Source organism: Megalops cyprinoides, chromosome 8 (genome assembly GCF_013368585.1).
Source record: "Megalops cyprinoides isolate fMegCyp1 chromosome 8, fMegCyp1.pri, whole genome shotgun sequence".
NCBI lineage: Eukaryota > Metazoa > Chordata > Actinopteri > Elopiformes > Megalopidae > Megalops > Megalops cyprinoides.
Window position 1 is genome coordinate 5,852,965 of NC_050590.1, and position 19,202 is coordinate 5,872,166.

Consider the following 19,202-nt stretch of genomic DNA (forward strand, 5'->3'; position numbering starts at 1 on the left):
AGACTAGAATCACTGTCAGTACAAGGAAACTTTCCGTCTCATTCTTAACTTTTCTAGATACAGTAGTTAGGACAACTTCATATTCATGGACAAATGTCACTTTACCTGTCTTCTGACTGCACTGTCTAGATGTTCATAGGGGTTGGAAAATGTCACCAGCGCTACCTGTAAATATTTGTAGATGAATCTTTTGCTTTTTTTATCTTTATTTTATATATTCTGAAATGTGCACATAGCCCCTCTTTTATTTTGATGCATATATGTGGCTTCAGCATCAGATGATACAATGTTTTGAGTCTTTATCTTGGTGAACTTTACTGGTACTTTCATTAGTTACATTACATTCATGAATAAACATGAACCCAAATATATAGTGTTATTTTTGAAGAGTAGATGACTATTTTTGACATCCATCACTTTAAAAGAATTGCTGTATAATGAATCTACATAGTAATTTTTTTTTTGATATAGCACCTTCCAAAAATGCAAATGTCTTTGAAATAAGGGACTATTTTGGATAAAATAGTGTACATTATTTATATATGGGTATACATCATGGCATTAAAATGCATTATAACATACATAAATATATATATACTAAATGCAAGGATTATTGGGTTTAGCGGTTTTGATTTGTGAGTTCTTAGAAAAAAATACTGGCTCTATATCTGATATATTCCTCACAAAAGCCGTAGTCATAAATTAACTGTTCAGTGTGTCAACCTGTTAATAAATTCCTTTTTGATACATAGGTATATAAACACACATATACAATAGAAATTCCTGGATGAACCATTTCAAGGTATTGTCTCATCAAATCATTTTATTTTGAATGTGCACATTTTTACATTCTGTAACAGGATACAGTCTTTGTTTGCACAATGGTGTTTCAATATGCAATGTCCTCAGCAATGATGGGGCACTTGGAAAGCCCTTTGCATTGGCATCTGATGTTAGTTAAGTGATATTAACCTTTGAGCCTTCTACTTGGACTACATTAGATTGTTTTTTTATATATATGAATAAAATGTATTTCAGTGGATCAAGAAATAAATGTTCCATTTTAAAATTTGTCTCTCTTTAATACATTCTTTGTTTGTGCAACTCATATTGTTTAAACATCAAACCCCTTGTCCAACTGACACTTCTGCGCAAAAATGAACAGCCACACTTACCAGCAGGATTACCTCTGACCCAGGTTATAATTTAAGTATGTTAACAGTGCATACATTAGGACTCCGGTGAAAACTAGATAGCTGTAAAAATTCTTGACGTGTTAACAGTTGGGAGTCATACAGGTTCATGCTGTGAGATTTGCTTTTATTTGTAACTGCACTGTGGTACAGAGGACAAAACTCAAATTTTAAAAGCAATGGGTTCAAACATTTGTCTGCCATTAGGAAAACACATTGGGCTTTGTATTTTTAATGCACAGGATAGACAAGGCTTGAAATGAGCATGGGTTTATCAAGGAGTGGCTGCCAATTTAATGCACTATTTCATGTATACATATCTCTAAGCCCTCATAAAACATTCCTGAAATCTTTGGCTTTTGATCTATGCACATCATTTAAATAGATTTACTTTAAATGCAAACACTATCGAAAACATATAGCAGAGAAATTACTAAACATTTTATAATAATAAATGATTTTTAAACGATATAGCAAATTCATCTACATAAAACACAGTAAATCCTACAATAATTCATAAAATACTTTCACTTTGTCTATGATCCAAAGATCAGCCTTAATTTGAATATAACTATTGACTGCTTCAGCAGCATTATCTATCAGATAACATGGTCCATTTTTTCTCTATATTAGAGTAAGACACAGCTAAATATGGGTAGTGTGGTCACAACAAATAAAGTGCGGTAAAAATGAACATACAAATTCGTAAACCCTGTTCTCTTTAGTACGTGATTGTAGCCAAGCGATCTTCAGTCAAATGCGAAATATTCTCGCTGATTTCACTCTTGTTGTTTAAGAAGCTGTTCTTTTGAGGCAAGCCCTATATTATGTCTTGGTGCAAGCAAGTTATTGCTGTCATCCGCTCGAGAGTGATAGGCAGAGGTGGATCGAAGATGGATAAGCCAGGTATGCCACTGTCACTGAAGCACTACAACATACCAACTACACAGAGGCTGTGCGATCACACACTGAAATCACGGACCCGCAGAACACTGAAAAAGCTTTATAAAAGAGGTCTGTAAAATGTTTTCCCTTGTTATCCCACTGAGTGGGGTGGGGTGAACGACAGGTTTTGTCAGCACACTGGGAAATCTGCCATTCTGCGTTAATGTGGCGGTCTAACCAAAGTATTCGCCTCCACTAAGTTCTGATGTAAAAAACCCCCAGCAAAGTGGCAAAAGCCTCACAAAGTTTTATGCTTATATTAAAATGGAGTGTGCTTGAGAAGACTCCTGGGGAGACAGTGGATTTCCCCCATAGCCCCAGTGCAATGTGCATCTCAGCTCTACTCTGCCACCGGCTTGGGCTTACTCTTCTTCTTCTCTTTGGACTTGGAGTCCTCGCTTTCGGTGGGGCCTGGGGGCTCATTTGGTGGGGACGGGGCGCTGTCCACGTCAGGTTCCGGCTCCAGGGGCAGGGATGGGGGTTTCGGCTGGCCTGGGGAGGTACTGCCTGAGGAACACAGAGAAAGGTATGGGGACAGGTTACGGGGCAGCAGTGAGGCATAGTGGTAAGGAGCAGGGCTAGTAACCCAAAGGTTGCTGTTTCGATTCCATGCTGGGGCACTGCTGCTGTATCCTTGGGCAAGGTACTTAACCCACAATTGCCTCAGTAAATACACAGCTGTACAAATGGACAACATGTAACAATTGTAACCTAAGTAAGTTGCTCTGGATAAGAGAGTCTGCCAAATGACAATAATGCAATGTAATGCATTGGTATGGTTCTACACTGCTGCGCTACTAAAACATTGCTTCTTCTTATTCAGGGAAAAAAGATATTACCTCATTTTCAGACGACATACAAAGTCAATGGGCAGAGGGCAAAATCGGAGAACAAAAGCAGATGTGTGACAGACAGGACACTGGCAAGACTTCCAAGCATTGTGGCTAAAACAGCTATGTATATAATAGCAATATAACAGGCTATGAACATTTTTGGTCAAGCAGCCCACACTGCTTTAAGAAATCCTACAGATAGCAAAGACAGCATGTAAGCAAACATGCTAAACTCCACCAGGCGTCTACCAGGGGAGCCTATCAGGGGACTAGCAACCTGCACACTTCAGCCTTGCTCCCCAAGATCAGGGAATTAGGGAATTCCTACAGCAAATACCTACAGAGTAATGCACATATAATACAATTCTTCCCATGTGACACTGTATTCTGTGCAACCATAATCTGTGTAATTTGCGATTTTTGCTGCTACCGCCCATGAAGCATGCTCACTTTAAACAGCCCCGCTCCCACGAATCACTATCATTGTTACAGCTGTATCTGAACAGGTATGGCAGACAAGTCACAGTGGGAAATGGATTTTAAAGGGCTGCACCCCCAGTGGCCCCGCCCCACCCCACCCTCTCAGGTCACGCACCCGCGGAGAGTTGGATGCTCTTGCTGTAGCCGGCTGCGGAGGACATGGCCTGACCGAGGGCCTGGTTGGACCCCAGGGGCTGCTGGGAGCTGGCGGACTTGCTGGGGCCGGCGGAGCGCTGCCTGGATTTGGAGTCCTTGGCCGGTTTGGTCCACACCAGGCTCTCTCCCACCTGCAGCGCCGCTCCCATCTTCTGTGCCATTTCCACCAGCTGAACAAAACGGACCGGCCAAGTGCACATGCCTCTCTTCACTCAACTTACAACGACAACTTCTGCAATTATGGCAGTACAGCACGCATAACAACTAGCGGACAAAACCTCTTCTGCGTTAAGCCTTGATCACCGAGCAGGAACAACTTATTAGAACCCATGCATTTAAAAAAAAAAACAATTTCAGCAGCTTAACTGTGAGGGAGGCGGGTTTTCAAACAAGTAAACAAATTAAAATGATCCCTGACGCATGATAACAGTATAGTTATATCAAGGGCTGCTCATTATGGATGAACCAGAACTGACAGATAATCACTAACGTCATAACTAATATTCTAATTCACAGCAATGTCATGCACAACAACTGAGAAATTAAAACAGCGCCAGGTGTTTCAGGACAGCTCTAGTGAACAGGGGTTCGTTCATCATGCGGGCAAGTAAGGTCAGGGATGTGTAACAGGCAGTGAAGGGCGCAATACCTCAGGGTCAAACTCGGTGTTGCTCCCGCTCTCCTTCAGCATGTTGACCTTCTGTTCCATCTCTTGGTACTGCTGCAGGGCCCCCTTCTTGTCCCCTTGGTTGTACAGCAGGATGGCGAAATTCAGATTGACGAGAGGGTTGGACCTGCGCAGGACGACAAGAGCACGGAAAACAGAGTGGCTCGGGTCGTGCACGTCGGCCTGTGGCGACATTAAAGAAACAAAATGCTTCAGAGAAACTTACTGATCCAATGCAACGGCTTGCTCATACGCTCTCCTGGCGTTCTCCACATCATCCAGATTAGTAAGGGCAACTGTTCAAAAAAAAAAAAACAAACCCAAAAAAGTAGCAATGTCATACAACGGTTTCACTCTCACACTCAGCTCTGCTGTGTTCAGAGACATGCTTCCTTGTTCTCTTCCTGAAGCAGGTCTTGAGCTAATACAATACATTACATTTACATTACAGGCACTTAGCTGACACTCTTATCCTGAGTGCTTACATCAATTACAGGTTTTTTTTTTACAATGTTATCCATTTAAACAGCTGGATATTTACTGAGGCAATTGTGGGTCAATCAACACCCCAGTGGGGAATTGAACCAGCAACCTTTCAGTTACAAGTCCTGCTCCTTAACAACTATGCTACTCTGCTGCCCCATAATGAAAGAGGTGAATTTCAGCAGAACTAGTGAAATTACAAACAATGAAATAGCAGCCGTATTATTTCCACCTTTAAGCAGATAAGCTGTAATAACTATCAAGCGGTGAGAATGAGACAGAGTGGCTTTGGGGAAGCTGATTTTGGAAAACCCCCCCCCTTGGTTTGTTTGTAAAGCGCTAACTGGAGGAGTGGGGGACACTGAGCCCAGGGGATTTACCAGCCAGCAGCATGTAGAGCTCCCCCATCTTGGGGTGCAGGTTGATGGCGGCGCTCAGGAAGTGGAAGGCGGAGGCGTACTGCTGCATGGTGAGGTGCACCAGCCCCAGGTTGTACAGGATCTTCCAGTCAAACGGAGCCAGGTAGTTGGCTCTCTTCAGACAGCTGATGGCCTGCACAGAGACACAGGGGGGTAGATGGAGCATAGAGCCATCACAGCCATACAGACACCCCTAGCACACAGCCAATGGGTGAGTATGAATCTCCCCGAGTTTCAGCATTCTCTTCACTGGCTGATTTGGACTTATGCTGCTGTTGTTTGCTTTTTTTATTCATAATTTTTCAAATTTATTATGTTATTTTATGTGATTAATTGGCATTAATTAGCTGAAGACATTATCCAGGGCAGCTTACGTTGCCTACTTTTTTAATAAATCCATTCAAACAGCTGACACATACAGAACACCTGCTGAGGTCACTTAGGTTAAGTGTCATTGGGCTTTAACCACAGCTGACACAGATAAATGAGGACTGAATCTCGGTAGAGATGAGCGAGACTCACTGCCACGTATTTCTTCTTCCCGAAGAAGCACATGCCGATGTTGTTCCACAGAGGGGGGCTCTCAGGCACGGCACACGCCGCCACGCGGTACTTGTTCATCGCCACGTCATAGTCACCGTGTGTCTGCATCATGCTGCCTGCTGCCAGGATGGCCTGAATGGGACAGACACACACACGTGCGCACACACACACACACACACACATGCACACACACGTGCGCGCACACACATGCACGCACGCACACGCACACACACATTCATTACAGTGGCACTCCAGACCACAGTCATTCAACCTAATGTGCAAAAATAGCACGTAGGCTCAGTGCAAGCACTGTCAACAGAACTGTCACAAAAGGATTCAATCCGATATTTCTCATCCCCTACATTAAAGATGGCTGGCTCACCTTAAGAATCACTTTACACCAAGTCAAATCAAGGGACAAAGACTTCACAAGGGAAAGGGGGGTCTTACCTTGTAGTTGTTGGGGTCATATGTTAGAGCATTCCCGAGATGTTCAAATGCCTTTTGATATGTTCCAAGCTGGGGAATACAATCACAGCCAATTATTTCCGTGGCCTGTTGCATTGCACAGTTTCAAGTAATTTGCCAAGGAGCTAAAGGAACTAAAGACTCTTACATGTAAGGGGGTATGAATGTGTGTGTGTGTGTGTGTGTGTGTGTGTGTGTGTGTGTGTGTGTGTGTGTGTGTGTGTGTGTGGTAGCTTCAAGTTATGCTCCAAAAGGTTAGTTTTATTTACATGCAAATAAGAATACATGGCACAATGGAAACCACAGGAGTGTAACAACAAGGGAAGTTAGTTCTTTCTTGCACAATTTATTACATTTACATTTATTCATTTGGCAGACGCTTTTATCCAAAGCGACTTACAAATGAGGCAGAGTACAACACAAACAAAACGCCATGTAAGGAGTCAACAATATTTTATGTATAAATCACAATTTATACATAAAAGGTATATTTCCCATGGTATAGCGTCCCTGTTCTGAATAAACAAGTCCTTCTTCATCTCTGAATTCCTCACACAAATAAATAATGTCTCTTACCACCCGTGATCTGTAGTAGCCCTGATGGCAATGTGTTAAGCCAATCATGAAAATAAAGACATTCTACTCCTAGTGAGACATTCTCTCCTGTCTCTTCTCACCTTCAGATAGAGCAGCCCCAGTGTGGTCAGAAGCTCGGTGTTCTCAGGGGAAAACCTAGAACGAGAACAATGTTGAAACCCTTGCTTCACCCTGTGTCAGTACAATACACCCACAGACTGTTGAGCGAATCCGTAGCATCTCTTGTGCAAGACGACCGGGAGACCGAGATTTCAATTTTCCCTAAAGTGCTAAATTGGTTTAATTAGAAGTCATTTTATTGTTATTTATTAATGATAACTCAGGGGAACAGTGAGATATAAAAATCAGCGTAAGTCCACATTAGATTACAGATGGAAGCGCTGTAGATTCACAGTGGTTCGTCTCATTAAAACAGACCCCTTTGCTGTTCTACTTTATTAATTCATTTACACTGCAGGGGGCCAATCGTAATGAGCTACACAGAAACTTCTACACCCCTGGTTATTTACTCCATTGCCCTACATACACTGTTTGAGGTGGAGGAGGAGGAGGAGGAAGAGGGGAGGAGAGCCCGAACTTCAAAACCCGGAGTGACATGCAAATAAAAACACGAACGATATCGGGAAACCTGTATTTACCAATGTTAGGCATGATTAAGATTTGTATGGAAATGCACTGAGGATGAAGGCGGGGGTAGTGGGAAAGGGAGCGTTTGGCAGTCAGTGTGCGGGAGCGCTTGCTTTGAATGCCACTGGGTTACGGAGAGGCAGCTGAGCCGATATCACAGCGAGACTTTAATATGATTAATTACAGTGGTGGCTGCTGTTAAAACACACAGCAGTCCTCCCAGCCTTTGGGTGCATTTAGTCATTTCTCAGTCCTTCTATTACTGGGGGAAAAAAAAACCCCACCGTAGGGTCCTTGCAGCGTAAAAAGTTTCTCTGGTCTGATGAGAAGTTTACTTTGGTTACCTTTACCTCAACGCAGCACTCGGAGTAAATTTCCAACATAAACTGCACCATCCATTCCATCCTTACTCCATGTACGTGTCCTGCGCTGCTGTTTTCGTTTGTTGTATTACTGCTGTTTGGTTTTTTTGTTGTTGTCACTTGGTATCTGATGTTGCATGAAAGCACTATGATAGACACTTGAACCGGAGTAAAATTTCTTGTATGTGTAGAAGCACGCTTGGCCAATAAAAGTCTGATTCTGATTCTGATTGTGATGTTCTGCTGACTTTTTCCTGAGCAAATTGGTACTCTGTCTGGTCAAGTATTTGATTTTAATCATGCACGTTAATCCAAACATTAAATTGAACTCTACGCTGCAACAAAATCTCAGAGATATCCTAACACTGTTCTGGGGGGAAACTATACTAATGTGAAAAATGCACTTTAAATATGCCCTCAAGGCAGGTACATCTCCTGTCTCTTCCAGGCGTTGTATTTGTCAGACAGTGTATTGGCTTACTTTGAGCACTCCTGGCTGTTACACAATGCCGCTGTTTAGTGATTCAGGTTCCCACGCAAACTGAAACAGAGTGTCGAAAACACTCCAGGCTCTCCAGGTACTTACTCGACAGCGCTTTTGTACACTTCAATGGCCTTTTCTGTTTCTCCCTCCAACAAGTGAATCTTTCCCAACATCATGTACGTCATGTCGTGCTTGTTCAACTGCAAGGCAATGTTCAGCTGCTCTTCAGCCTAGGTACACAAATATACACCAGAATCATTCCTCTTTCTCACAGACATGATAAATTACCATTCATATACTTTATAAACTGTACTGCATTCGGTGGTACAGGACAGAACACCAAATCATTTTTTGGGGGAGGGGGGGCACTTACACTTTTGAAGTCTTTGATGTAGATGTAGCACACACCCAGATTGTGGTTAATCTCCTGCAGGAAGAGATATCGTTAAAGAGGAAATTTTTTGGTTCTTAATACTGAGAAGAGTTGCTATAGAGTAGTCAATATGAAGTGACCAAAAAGAACCAGGTGACTGAGGTTAGTTGTATGTTTTGTTTGAGTTATTTTTATATATCATAACCTGAGCAGTGCTATGAAATGCAACAGGGGGATGGTGGCACACATTTTTACTCATTTACTGCACAAGAGCACCAGTCTAACCCAACCTGACTAATTTAAATCAGGGTCTCCCAAAATTCACACACATATGCAGCGCCTTGATTGGAGTGGCATCTATTATCCAAACAAGTGTCCACATGCAGGGTCCAGTGCCCCAGAAGGTTACTTATATAGTCTTTCTGAAACTGAGCCTTACAGCTTTGTACTTTGTGCAGATCTTCTCATACCGAGCCCACAACTAAGCCGTTCACCCAGTCCCTTTGATAGACCGCATCTGTGTTGCCTACCCAGTCCTTTTGATTGAGTTTTGCCGCTTCATTGTAGACCTCAATGGCAGCCTTGTGTTTACCCAGCAGAAAGCTAAAAAGAATAATTAATACCATCATATTAAATATTTTATTGCAAAACTGGCAAACAAACCATGTTACATTTACAGACACTTTAGCTATGTGATTAATAATAAATAGGACTGCCTTGTTTAAATAATAAAAAAAACAAGCATAACAAAATGCTATTACAAATACATAACCCATTTATGAAATTTACATGCCATACTGTAATTCCTTGCAATACACAATAGTCCACTTTATCAAAGACATGTAGACTAATCTGTATATAGAACTAACATAAATATTCTGACTAAAAAGTAGCTGACTTATGAAAAAGTAATGCTGACAGACTACAAATGATCAAAAGCTCCCAGCTCAGTACTCACAGAGATCTGGCCACTTGTTTCAGGTTGTCAGAGCTTGTGGGATTCAGAATGGCACAGGTCTGAAAAAGCTCCAGGGACTGTTGGATCTTTCCCTCCAGACGCAGTATCAAAGCTAAACAAGCAGAGGTTGCAGAACCTTTTAATACACAAGTGTGCACAGACAAAATAAACCAACAAGCATCTTCAAAGTCTTATTTTCACTTCAAGAAAATCTTCTATTATTCTAGGTTCGTGAACTTTGAGAAACAAAAAGAGGGATATCAAGGTAGAGATTTCACTACGCCCGCAAAGGATGTTTACATTATTGCACACGGGCATACAGGCCCAGATATATCACGCAGCTGAAATGCTAGGATTCTCTGCTGGAGCACCCTGGCACTGTCCTGCTGAGGTGAAGTACCTTGCACATAAACGGCATATTCACACATTCCCTGGGTCTCCTGAAGCTGCTCTCGGATGATTGCCTGAGGAGAGAAACACCATCAATCACCAAGTACACTGCCGGTGAAAACAGGCACACGTCAGTCCAGCTCCCTTCAACATACAAGAATGCAACATAAGTAGAATGCTGTAGGTAGAGGGAACAAATCCATGCACAGAAGGCTGCCGGAGCCACTATCCCCACCCGAAATTTGAAATTTTTCCTCCCCTAAAAATCCAGATTGTAACCCTACACCTGCAAGCCTCCATGAATAAAGGGGTCTGGGACGAAATGGCGCTGCCGCTAAGAGGAGCCCGTCATTTTGTGGATCATGATACATTTTGGTCAATATTCCAGCACAATCCTGAATTATATATGGACTAGGATGTGTACATCTCGTTCAAAATGGGTATCTAACAAGCAACAATCCCCTTTTCTCTGTTTGCACAATGGGGAATCATTTTCATATTAATACCGCATAGTTAAAAATTAAAAAGCGAAAACAGAAACGAAATACTCAAAGCATAATGAGCTCTGAGTTCCAGTGAATTTCAGTAGGTAGCTAATTAATAGTCTTTTGATATCATTCTGATAAAACTGAAAAAATCCAGCACAACTTTTTTCCACCAATTAAACTGATCAAATTGTGGGTGATTCCTTTCTCTTCTAAAACAAACAGTAGATAATAGAGACAATATCCACGTTGGGTGTAATGCATTTTAATGTGTGTGGCACTAGAGGGTGAAACCATGAATCATAAGCGAGAGCAGCAGCAATTCTGCTGGACCAGCTGTACTGACCACACTGCAACCCTGCTGGGATTGTTCAATGTGGAAATGGGGACAGACACTCACGGCCACGCGACCCAGATCTGGGGAAAAAGCAGCGTCACTGAATTCTAAACAGGAGGAAGTACAGGCTAGAGTTGGGGAACAGGACTTTTAAGGCTTTGGGTACGATTCTGAGGTGCAACGTGACCGTTAATCGCACACTTACTGAGCAAAACCTGAACTGCTCTGTAAATAAACTGTTTTAGAGGTGGATTGATTGGAAAATACACGTTCTCCCAGATAAAACATCTGCCAAGCCAAAACATAATATAAATATCTGTACAACAAGCTGCCTTAACCCACTTTACTGAATTTTAATACAATGCCTTTAGCTCCATTTATTTTTCTCTTTCAGCGAAGGGAAGATGATAAAAAAAAAATGTGGCTACACTGCCCTCTGTCTGTACAAGATGAATGCGCTTGGCGCATACAGCAGAGGTGTTACATTACATTACATCACGTCATTTAGCAGACACTCTTACCCAGAGCGACTTCCAAATAAGTGCATCGCTATGCTAGGAGTAGTTATCGACAAGTATTACAAGAGGTCAGTAACATGCTGAGTGCTAAGGTAGTGCAGAGTGCCTTTTGAATAGAAGATAGGGGTATACAGGATAGACAGGTAGGTAGACTAGAGATACAGCTTCAAGAGTTGAGTTTTCAGCTTTGGCAGGGGCAGAGAGAGTCACTGAGCAGGTACATATAGCAGGGGCAGAGAGAGGACTGGGCAGGTACATATAGCATGGGCAGAGTCACTGAGCAGGTACATATAGCATGGGGAGAGTCACTTAGCAGGTACATATAGCAGGGGCAGAGAGAGGACTAAGCAGGTGAGACCTCCAGCAAGGAAGTGGGACAGGCTGAAACAGCAGGCAGACACAGGAGCACCCAGCAGGCAGGGCATTAAGCAGCTACCTCACACAGCCGAGCTTGAGGAGCACCAGTGAGTTCCTACCTTGCAGGTCTCATAGTCCTTCCGGATGTAGTGCAGGTGGATGAGCCAGTTCCTTCTCTCCAGGATGGGCAACTCCGGAGCTGAGTGGAAGAAGAAGTTACAGCAGATACGGCACTTAGAGAGGTCCCGACACAGAACCAGGTCCCTACGCGCCATGTCACGCCCCCCCCCCCCCCGCCGTGGCCAACCGGAGCCGAGAATCACCGCCCTGACCCCTGACAGCTGCCCGACACGGCGACTCCACCCATTTCACCGGTCCCTTTCGCAGAATGCCCAGGTGAGGTGCGTAGGCTGGGTTTTTAACAGGTCCTGTGGAGAAGTAGGCGGAGATGAACACCAACCCCCTTTTCCAAGCCCTGAGGGAGGTGGGGAGAGGGGGGGGGGGGCTAGCCTGTATTGTCTGATGTGAGCTCCCAGAAGGTCTAATGACTCGCCAGAATAAAGGAAGAGTCTGTGCACCCCCGTCTGCCTGCCTGCAGAGGACTGATTACAATCACCCTGACAGGACTGGAGTTGCAGCCAGGGCAGGCATTACAGACGCGCTGTCTTTCTCCAAGAGGTAATACGCTCCAACGAATGCTTCACACAAGGAAGGCAGAAGCTGTTTGCTATAGTGACTACTGTTAACAGTGTGCAAACGTCAGCGTCAAAGACGGCTGCATCTAAGGCATCCGATAGTGTTCTGGCACTTTTTAAGTTGACATGTTGAGTTTTGCCGTTGTTCTTGCTTTGTCTCTGCAATGCCAGCAAAGCCTGTGAAGTCAGTGAACTGCTCATGAAGAGCCACAAAATTAGAATCAACACTGCATCAAAGTTATTACTGTTAAATTGTTACGCGAGATCACAGTTGCACAATGACATCGTACTCTGAGCAGGAACTTCAACCTGCTGCGCAGATCCCTGTGTCGGTACTCCAGCTCCCTAGCTGCTGTTGTCGTGTTCCCCCCGTCTGTCAATGTAGTCCATGTGCTTTTGTTTTCCCTTGTGTTCCAGCCCCGCCCCGCTCTCCACCCTGTCCCCGCCCACCTGATTTCCAGATCGCCTCCACCTGCCTGCCTGCCTGCCTGCATCCCATCTCCTCATCAGCCCAGCCCTATTTATACCCTGCTTGTCTCTGTCTTGTTGCTAGTTCGTTCCAGTGTTTCTGCTGTTACGTACCTGCTTTCGTTTTCATGTCACTGTATTGGTGTTCTACTCCTGCCTGACTTCGGACCTTGTCTCTGCCTGCCGCTCCTGTCTTGGTCACCTGTTCTGGTTGCCCACCCGGTTCTGACCCAGGTTGTTCCCATCCCTAATCCCCGCTCCAGGTTTGTGTTTTGCTCTGGACTGCCTTCCCGGTTTTGACCCTGTATATACTGCTACCTTGAGCCTGCCCAGCGATTCCAACTAAAGCCTGTGAAACCCGCACTCGCCTGGTCCGCTTCTGAGTCCGCGCCTGCACCCTGACACCCTGAAAAACTTGACAACATTCACTCCCCATCCCCTTATTTGGCTGAATTTAAAATTACTATGTAAATACAAGGCATACCTCACACAACAATGAAAACAACCACAACAAAGCCCAGCTACTACCACTCCACTCAAATTTGATATTTTACTAAACACTCATCACTGTTTGACAGTCTTAGGTTCCAATACTTAACTTCCTCAGGGGAGAAGCTTTCAAAGTATGAGGTCTTTCCAGCCCTACACATACACTAGGGTCCAAAATTATTGGGACACCTGGGCATTTTGTGGTTAAGTGTGGATGTGTCCATGTAGCTATTAGTTTTATCACTCAAACCTAATTTATGCTGTGGCGAAAACAGTTACATGTTTTGGCAACTATTAACATTTTCAAAACATCTCTTTATGTGGTTGGCACACGATTGCCTGATGACTACCCTTATATCCAACATTTTAATATGTATGACATTAATTCTGCCAAACAAACTGACAATTCCATGACATTAACTTAATTTAAAAAGGTACCTACATACTTATTGAGTACAGACAAGTGAACAAAAATGACCATCACTTCAATTAGGCCTGATTGAACGTTGCCCTGCCCCCTAATTGAACACTCATACTGAAGCCTGTATAAACCTAACAAGGTTGGAACATGGTCACAGAAGATGAAGCTGAAATTGACATTGACATAAACATGACTTTCCCAATGTCTGATAGAATATGCAGCAAAAATATTGTGGGTTTTCAAAAAAAAAAAAAAGCGAATGTCCCAATAATTTTGGACCCCAGTGTATAAAATACACATAAGTGCACTTCTGCTGTGCCCCACCTCCCTGTACATATGAGGAGACAGGGTGAGCTTTGAAAGAAGCGTCTGCTCTCATCCCAAAGGAAGAACGCCCATGGCATTCAAAGCTCAGTACTGACTTGAAGGGCTGTGATCAGTACTAAATATATATATTGATATTGAATATTACTGTGGAGTTTGAGCTGGGCACAGGACATTCTTTCCGTTGCCAAGGCAACCAGAATCCCCAAGTGTCCAGCAAGCTGGTGAGTGTCTGTGATAGACAGTGCAGAGAGGGCAGCAGCTACAGCCAAGAACACACACACACACACACACACTCACACACACACACAAACACATACACACACAAACACACACAAACACACACACACATACACAAAAAACACACACACAAACACATACACACAAACACACACACACACACACACACACACAAACGCAAACACACACATACACACACAAACACACACACACACACACGTGCACAGACACACACAAAAGAACAAGAAGTGTTGGCTTAATCTGTGCGATAATAGTTCAGTATTAACTTCACTTACTGTGCTACTGCCTGCGCATTGCTGTACCATCCAAACAGAAAACCTGGCGGATGACCAATCACTCATAGACATTTTGCCCCTGCTAAGACTGGTTCCTGCCACACATGCAGTACAATTAAAGTGTATGAAGATGGACCTTGGCTGTTTGCATTACATTACATTATTGGCATTTAGCAGACACTCTTATCCAGAGTGACTTACATCAATTACAGGTGTTATCCATTTATACAGCTGGATTTTTACTGAGGCAATTGTCGGTTATATACCTTGCCCAAGGATTCAGCAGCACTGCCCTCATGGGAAATCAAACCGGCAACCTTTCAGTTACGATTCCTGTTCTTTCACCACTATACAGCCACCCAGCACTGCACATCATGGCAGTGCACCATACAAGCAGGATGTTATGCTGTCTAAAAGTGAAAGTCTAAAAATTCCGTCTTTCTTAAAACATCTCCTGCAGCCCCCCGCCGCGCCGCATCAACACTCTCTCACAGCAGGGGGTGAGGCAGAACCCCCGTCTTCCCAAACCCGACGGGCCTCATGACAAAGAAATCATCCTAATTGCAAAGTGTGTATCTGCATCCCGCCTATTTGCCTTCAACTAAATCAGATTTAAGGCTGTTCTATTTCAGGACAGCTTCCTCCCCCCTCTTCCAGCTTTAATCCTCTTCCCCACTGATGGGACTTCAGAATTAACTCTCCACCAACAGTGACACCTACAGGATTCCCAGGGACACGCAAGATCTTCACTGGTTCGCATTCAGACTGCTAACGAGAGTGAGGTTTCTAACAGTGTCAAAAAATACACAAATCCAAAGCTGGAAAAACATCTGAGATGAAATTCCAAACTTCTTCTTTTGCCTTCATGAACATGATCAAGAGTAGCAGATGGCAAGGCTACACATGGGAAGTCATCCCACAAAAATGACATGATGCTAAAAAGTTACAACCAGAGACCCACCCCTTAATCTTATGACCATACCATATTATTTTGGATTCAGATGGTGAATGGTTGATCACAATTGAAACAGCAACCAGTTTACCTCTATAATACTTTACCATTTCAGACTATCATGTGCAGTAGCCTCTAGCAGACTGTCTGTTATGATTTAGGCAAATCCTCAAGCATATTTTCCTACCCTTGCATCAGAATTTAAGTCAGACATTTTAACAGAGTTTTTGTTCCCAAGCAGAATGAAATAATAAACAATTTTTAATCTTGAAAATGAAGAGACCACCATCTGTAGGACACTGCACTATTCTAAATGAAAATCATCTTTACACACCATAATAACTGGTGCACTGAATAAGATATAGCACTGATGGAATATATGCACTGACGTTATCAATAAAACACCCATGTAATGCACATATTGACATTACTTTCTGCATGAAATGATAACAGGTACACGCAGTCCTCTCTTCAGTTACAAAAAACATCCCTAAAAATCCTTTTGGAAACAGGATGACCAGGAAAGAAAAAGGCAAGATAAACATGTCCACCATTCAATGTACCAAAACCAATAATACCTATATTAACACAATATGAATACTTGTATATTTGACTATACTGACATAGTATTGTGCCAGTCTGGAAATGACTGGGCACAGAGAAAAGTCAGATGCAAATTAAGGATAAAATGAGTAAATTTCCTCTGTCTTCCACTGAATAAAAACAGATTAGACCCTTATTCTTGAAAGCCCTCGGCACACCTTTTAGTTGCTCTGACAACCATATCACCGCAAGGCCCACAGAGATATGGTGAAGGGTCTGATCATCAATCCGTCCTTTAACAAGTTTCTCCATTTCTGTGATAAGACCAGAAGGCTGGCAAACTTCAAATATTCTGGCTTTAACTTTCACAATGATGCGTGACACTTTTTTTTGATGGGATGGGAAACATTTGTTTCTGTGCGATTTCAGTGTCTGAGCTGCGATTTTCTTAAAACTGTTTTATTTTGTGATTCAAACTCACTGCCCTCCTGTTAGGTTTTGTTGCAAAAACATTTGTTGCTAATGTCGTCTTCCCTCTGTCTTTCCTGTTAATGTATTTTTTTTTTGCAACAAAAAAGATAACTTTCGTACTTAGATATACTAGTATATCTAAGTATGAGTAAGTAAGTAGTATATTCATACTTTAATACTTTAGATAACTTTTCAAGATGGCATGGACCGTCAAAAAGTAGGAACAGCCTTCGTATATTTTGTTTTCAATTCTCAGTCCCAAAATTTAGAAGACAGGGCCGATGCTTGACACTCCCATGATGCCTTGCAATAACTGTGACACAGAGGATGCGTGTGTCTGTGAAACACTCACCTTTTTTGGGATGGGGTTTCTTAGTCTCAGTGGCCACTGGGAGCTGAAGATCCTGGAAAAGATATGTGATGCCTGATGCGTGAATTAAACACTTACTATCAAACCAAGATTTCACTTAAGGTCGAAAGGTCTCACACCAGCAACCTCCTATGGTTCTTCTTCTTCTTCCACTCAGCTCATTTTCAAAACATCTATGACTTATAACAATAACAGACACAATCTGACACAGCCGGGCAGTTCTTACATCAGGAAATGTATGTCATTATTGAGCAGAACGTAAGAATAAAAATGGTGACACTGGCAAATGAGAAGATGGAAGTGAAGTCAGGGAATTGTGAGGGAAGCAGAAAGAAACATCAGACGAAGAAGATATAAAACAGAAGAGTTAACACAGCAGACAGCTGTGGCAAATGTTTTTAAGTGCAACAGGATAACTAACATCACCTGGACTAATGAACTGCAATGACAAAACCTGACAGAGCTGAGAAAGAGACAACAAGACAAGCAGCAAATTTCTGTGTTGGCTGAAGATGATACATGTAAAGGGCAGCTTGATGAAAGAGAATTAGAGAGATAAAAGACAGAAAAGTAGAACACTCTTTTAGAAATGGGAAAATGTTTCAAGTATTACCACATAAAACACAACATGTACAAATCATATTAGAAATATTCTGAGGGGTTGGGGTGAGGGTGTGACATAGCAATAAGGACATCAGATGTGGAATGACAATGGTGAAATAATGGTTAAGAGGTACTGAAATACAAAAATAACCTGCTGCACCTAAATGAGGCAATGCAACGAAATGCTTACTTATGTCACTGAACTAGTCCAAGACTAAAATACATATTTGAATTTAAAATGTACCCAATTGCCCATAAGCAACTGGATTCTAGGATCTACCTTCAAATGTGAATTCAAGGTTAAATTTGTTTATGGTCGAAATCAAGGTACAATGAAGGTTTGGTTTTCATAAAATAAAATTAAGCTATCCAAGCTTTACGAGGCTCGGTTTCACGGCAGACAGAGGAACAGGTCATAATACTAGCGAACGCTTCTATAACGACAAGCATCCACTGGGCGGTGTAAGTCAACCTTGTCGAACAGCTGTGAGGATTTACGAGCGTCACTCCTGCGGCGGAGTAAGACTCGCACAATAACACGTCCATCCAGTTAGCCATTATTGTAGGAATTCTGCTCAATAAAAGCTCATTTCTTTGCCAGTGGAAGACGGGAATCATCTTTTTCGAAACTTAATCAGCAACACCGCCAGGGCTTAACCCACCATCAACATGTGGCAAAAATCCGCTACAAAGAAATGTACGACAACACCTCGCATTACAGCCTGCATCATGCTATTCAACTAGCTAACATTCGTTATCCATTTCAGAACATCAAAAATAGTAATCCTCTGCCCAATGCATGATTGCAAGTTTGCTAGCTATCTTAAATTAGCCTGCTTTCTACCTTATTAGCCAGAGGCTAACAAGCGACATTACTTCTACTGTAACTTAACTGCAGAGAGACTCGGGATACAGAACGCGTCAAACAGCACTACAACGCAGAAGCAATGTGAAAAGCACAAAGTTTAACTTTTACATAATCTGGCAAGGCTCACTATTTTCATCTAGCTTTACTGCATTACCAGGCAACCAGCCACCTAGCTTGCTAGTTTCAAACAAGCAATTTACTTTTCTTGTACAAATCAAGCAAATGCACTACTTCCGTGTAGACAAACACCTAAAACCCACAAACGCTGTACAATCGAATGTAAATGCCTGCTAAATGCGTGATCGTGCTCGTTTTTGTTCATGCTCTTACCGTCCGAGGTTTCTCCTCCGCCATCTTTCAGCTAAGCACAGGAAGTTGTTCATTAGTTTCCAAGGTAACATCCTCACATCCTCACAGAGAGGATTTAGATTATACAAAGAGGTGGTACCATACTGCAATGGTTATGCAGCGTATTGGCTGGCTGAATGGATACAAGGGTACTTGGCAGTCACAGCCAACCAGAAAGTTATGAAAATTATTGTACAATTTCAATCCGTGAAGATAGTTTGCGAGATAAAGATGTAACACAACATCAAAATGATTGTTAACGTTACTAAGGTTGTCAAGAAACACTCTTGTAGAAAGAAAACTGCACGGTAATAGTTTACTACTGAAACGTCTAGAGGCTGTCAGATTGTTATATGTTAGAGGAATATAGTACAGTTAGTGTATTCCGGTGCAGCAGTGGTGATTGAAGCGGCATAAAAACAATTCAGATGTTACAAGA

At 42.6% G+C, this 19,202-nt stretch overlaps 1 protein-coding gene across 1 annotated transcript; it reads right to left on the reverse strand.

Moving 5' to 3' along the window:
- Nucleotides 1-1,852: 1,852 nt before the first annotated feature.
- Nucleotides 1,853-18,810, reverse strand: bbs4 (Bardet-Biedl syndrome 4). The gene is made up of 16 exons (XM_036535159.1): nt 18,746-18,810; nt 16,927-16,978; nt 11,795-11,874; nt 9,989-10,052; nt 9,589-9,700; nt 9,161-9,233; nt 8,631-8,684; nt 8,360-8,487; nt 6,865-6,919; nt 6,170-6,238; nt 5,699-5,851; nt 5,138-5,309; nt 4,501-4,570; nt 4,257-4,401; nt 3,567-3,777; nt 1,853-2,645 (listed from the first exon to the last, which is right to left on the reverse strand). Exons 1-16 carry the CDS (start codon nt 18,767-18,769, stop codon nt 2,479-2,481), a joined length of 1,629 nt encoding a protein of 542 aa, XP_036391052.1. The 5' UTR covers nt 18,770-18,810; the 3' UTR covers nt 1,853-2,478.
- Nucleotides 18,811-19,202: the final 392 nt, after the last annotated feature.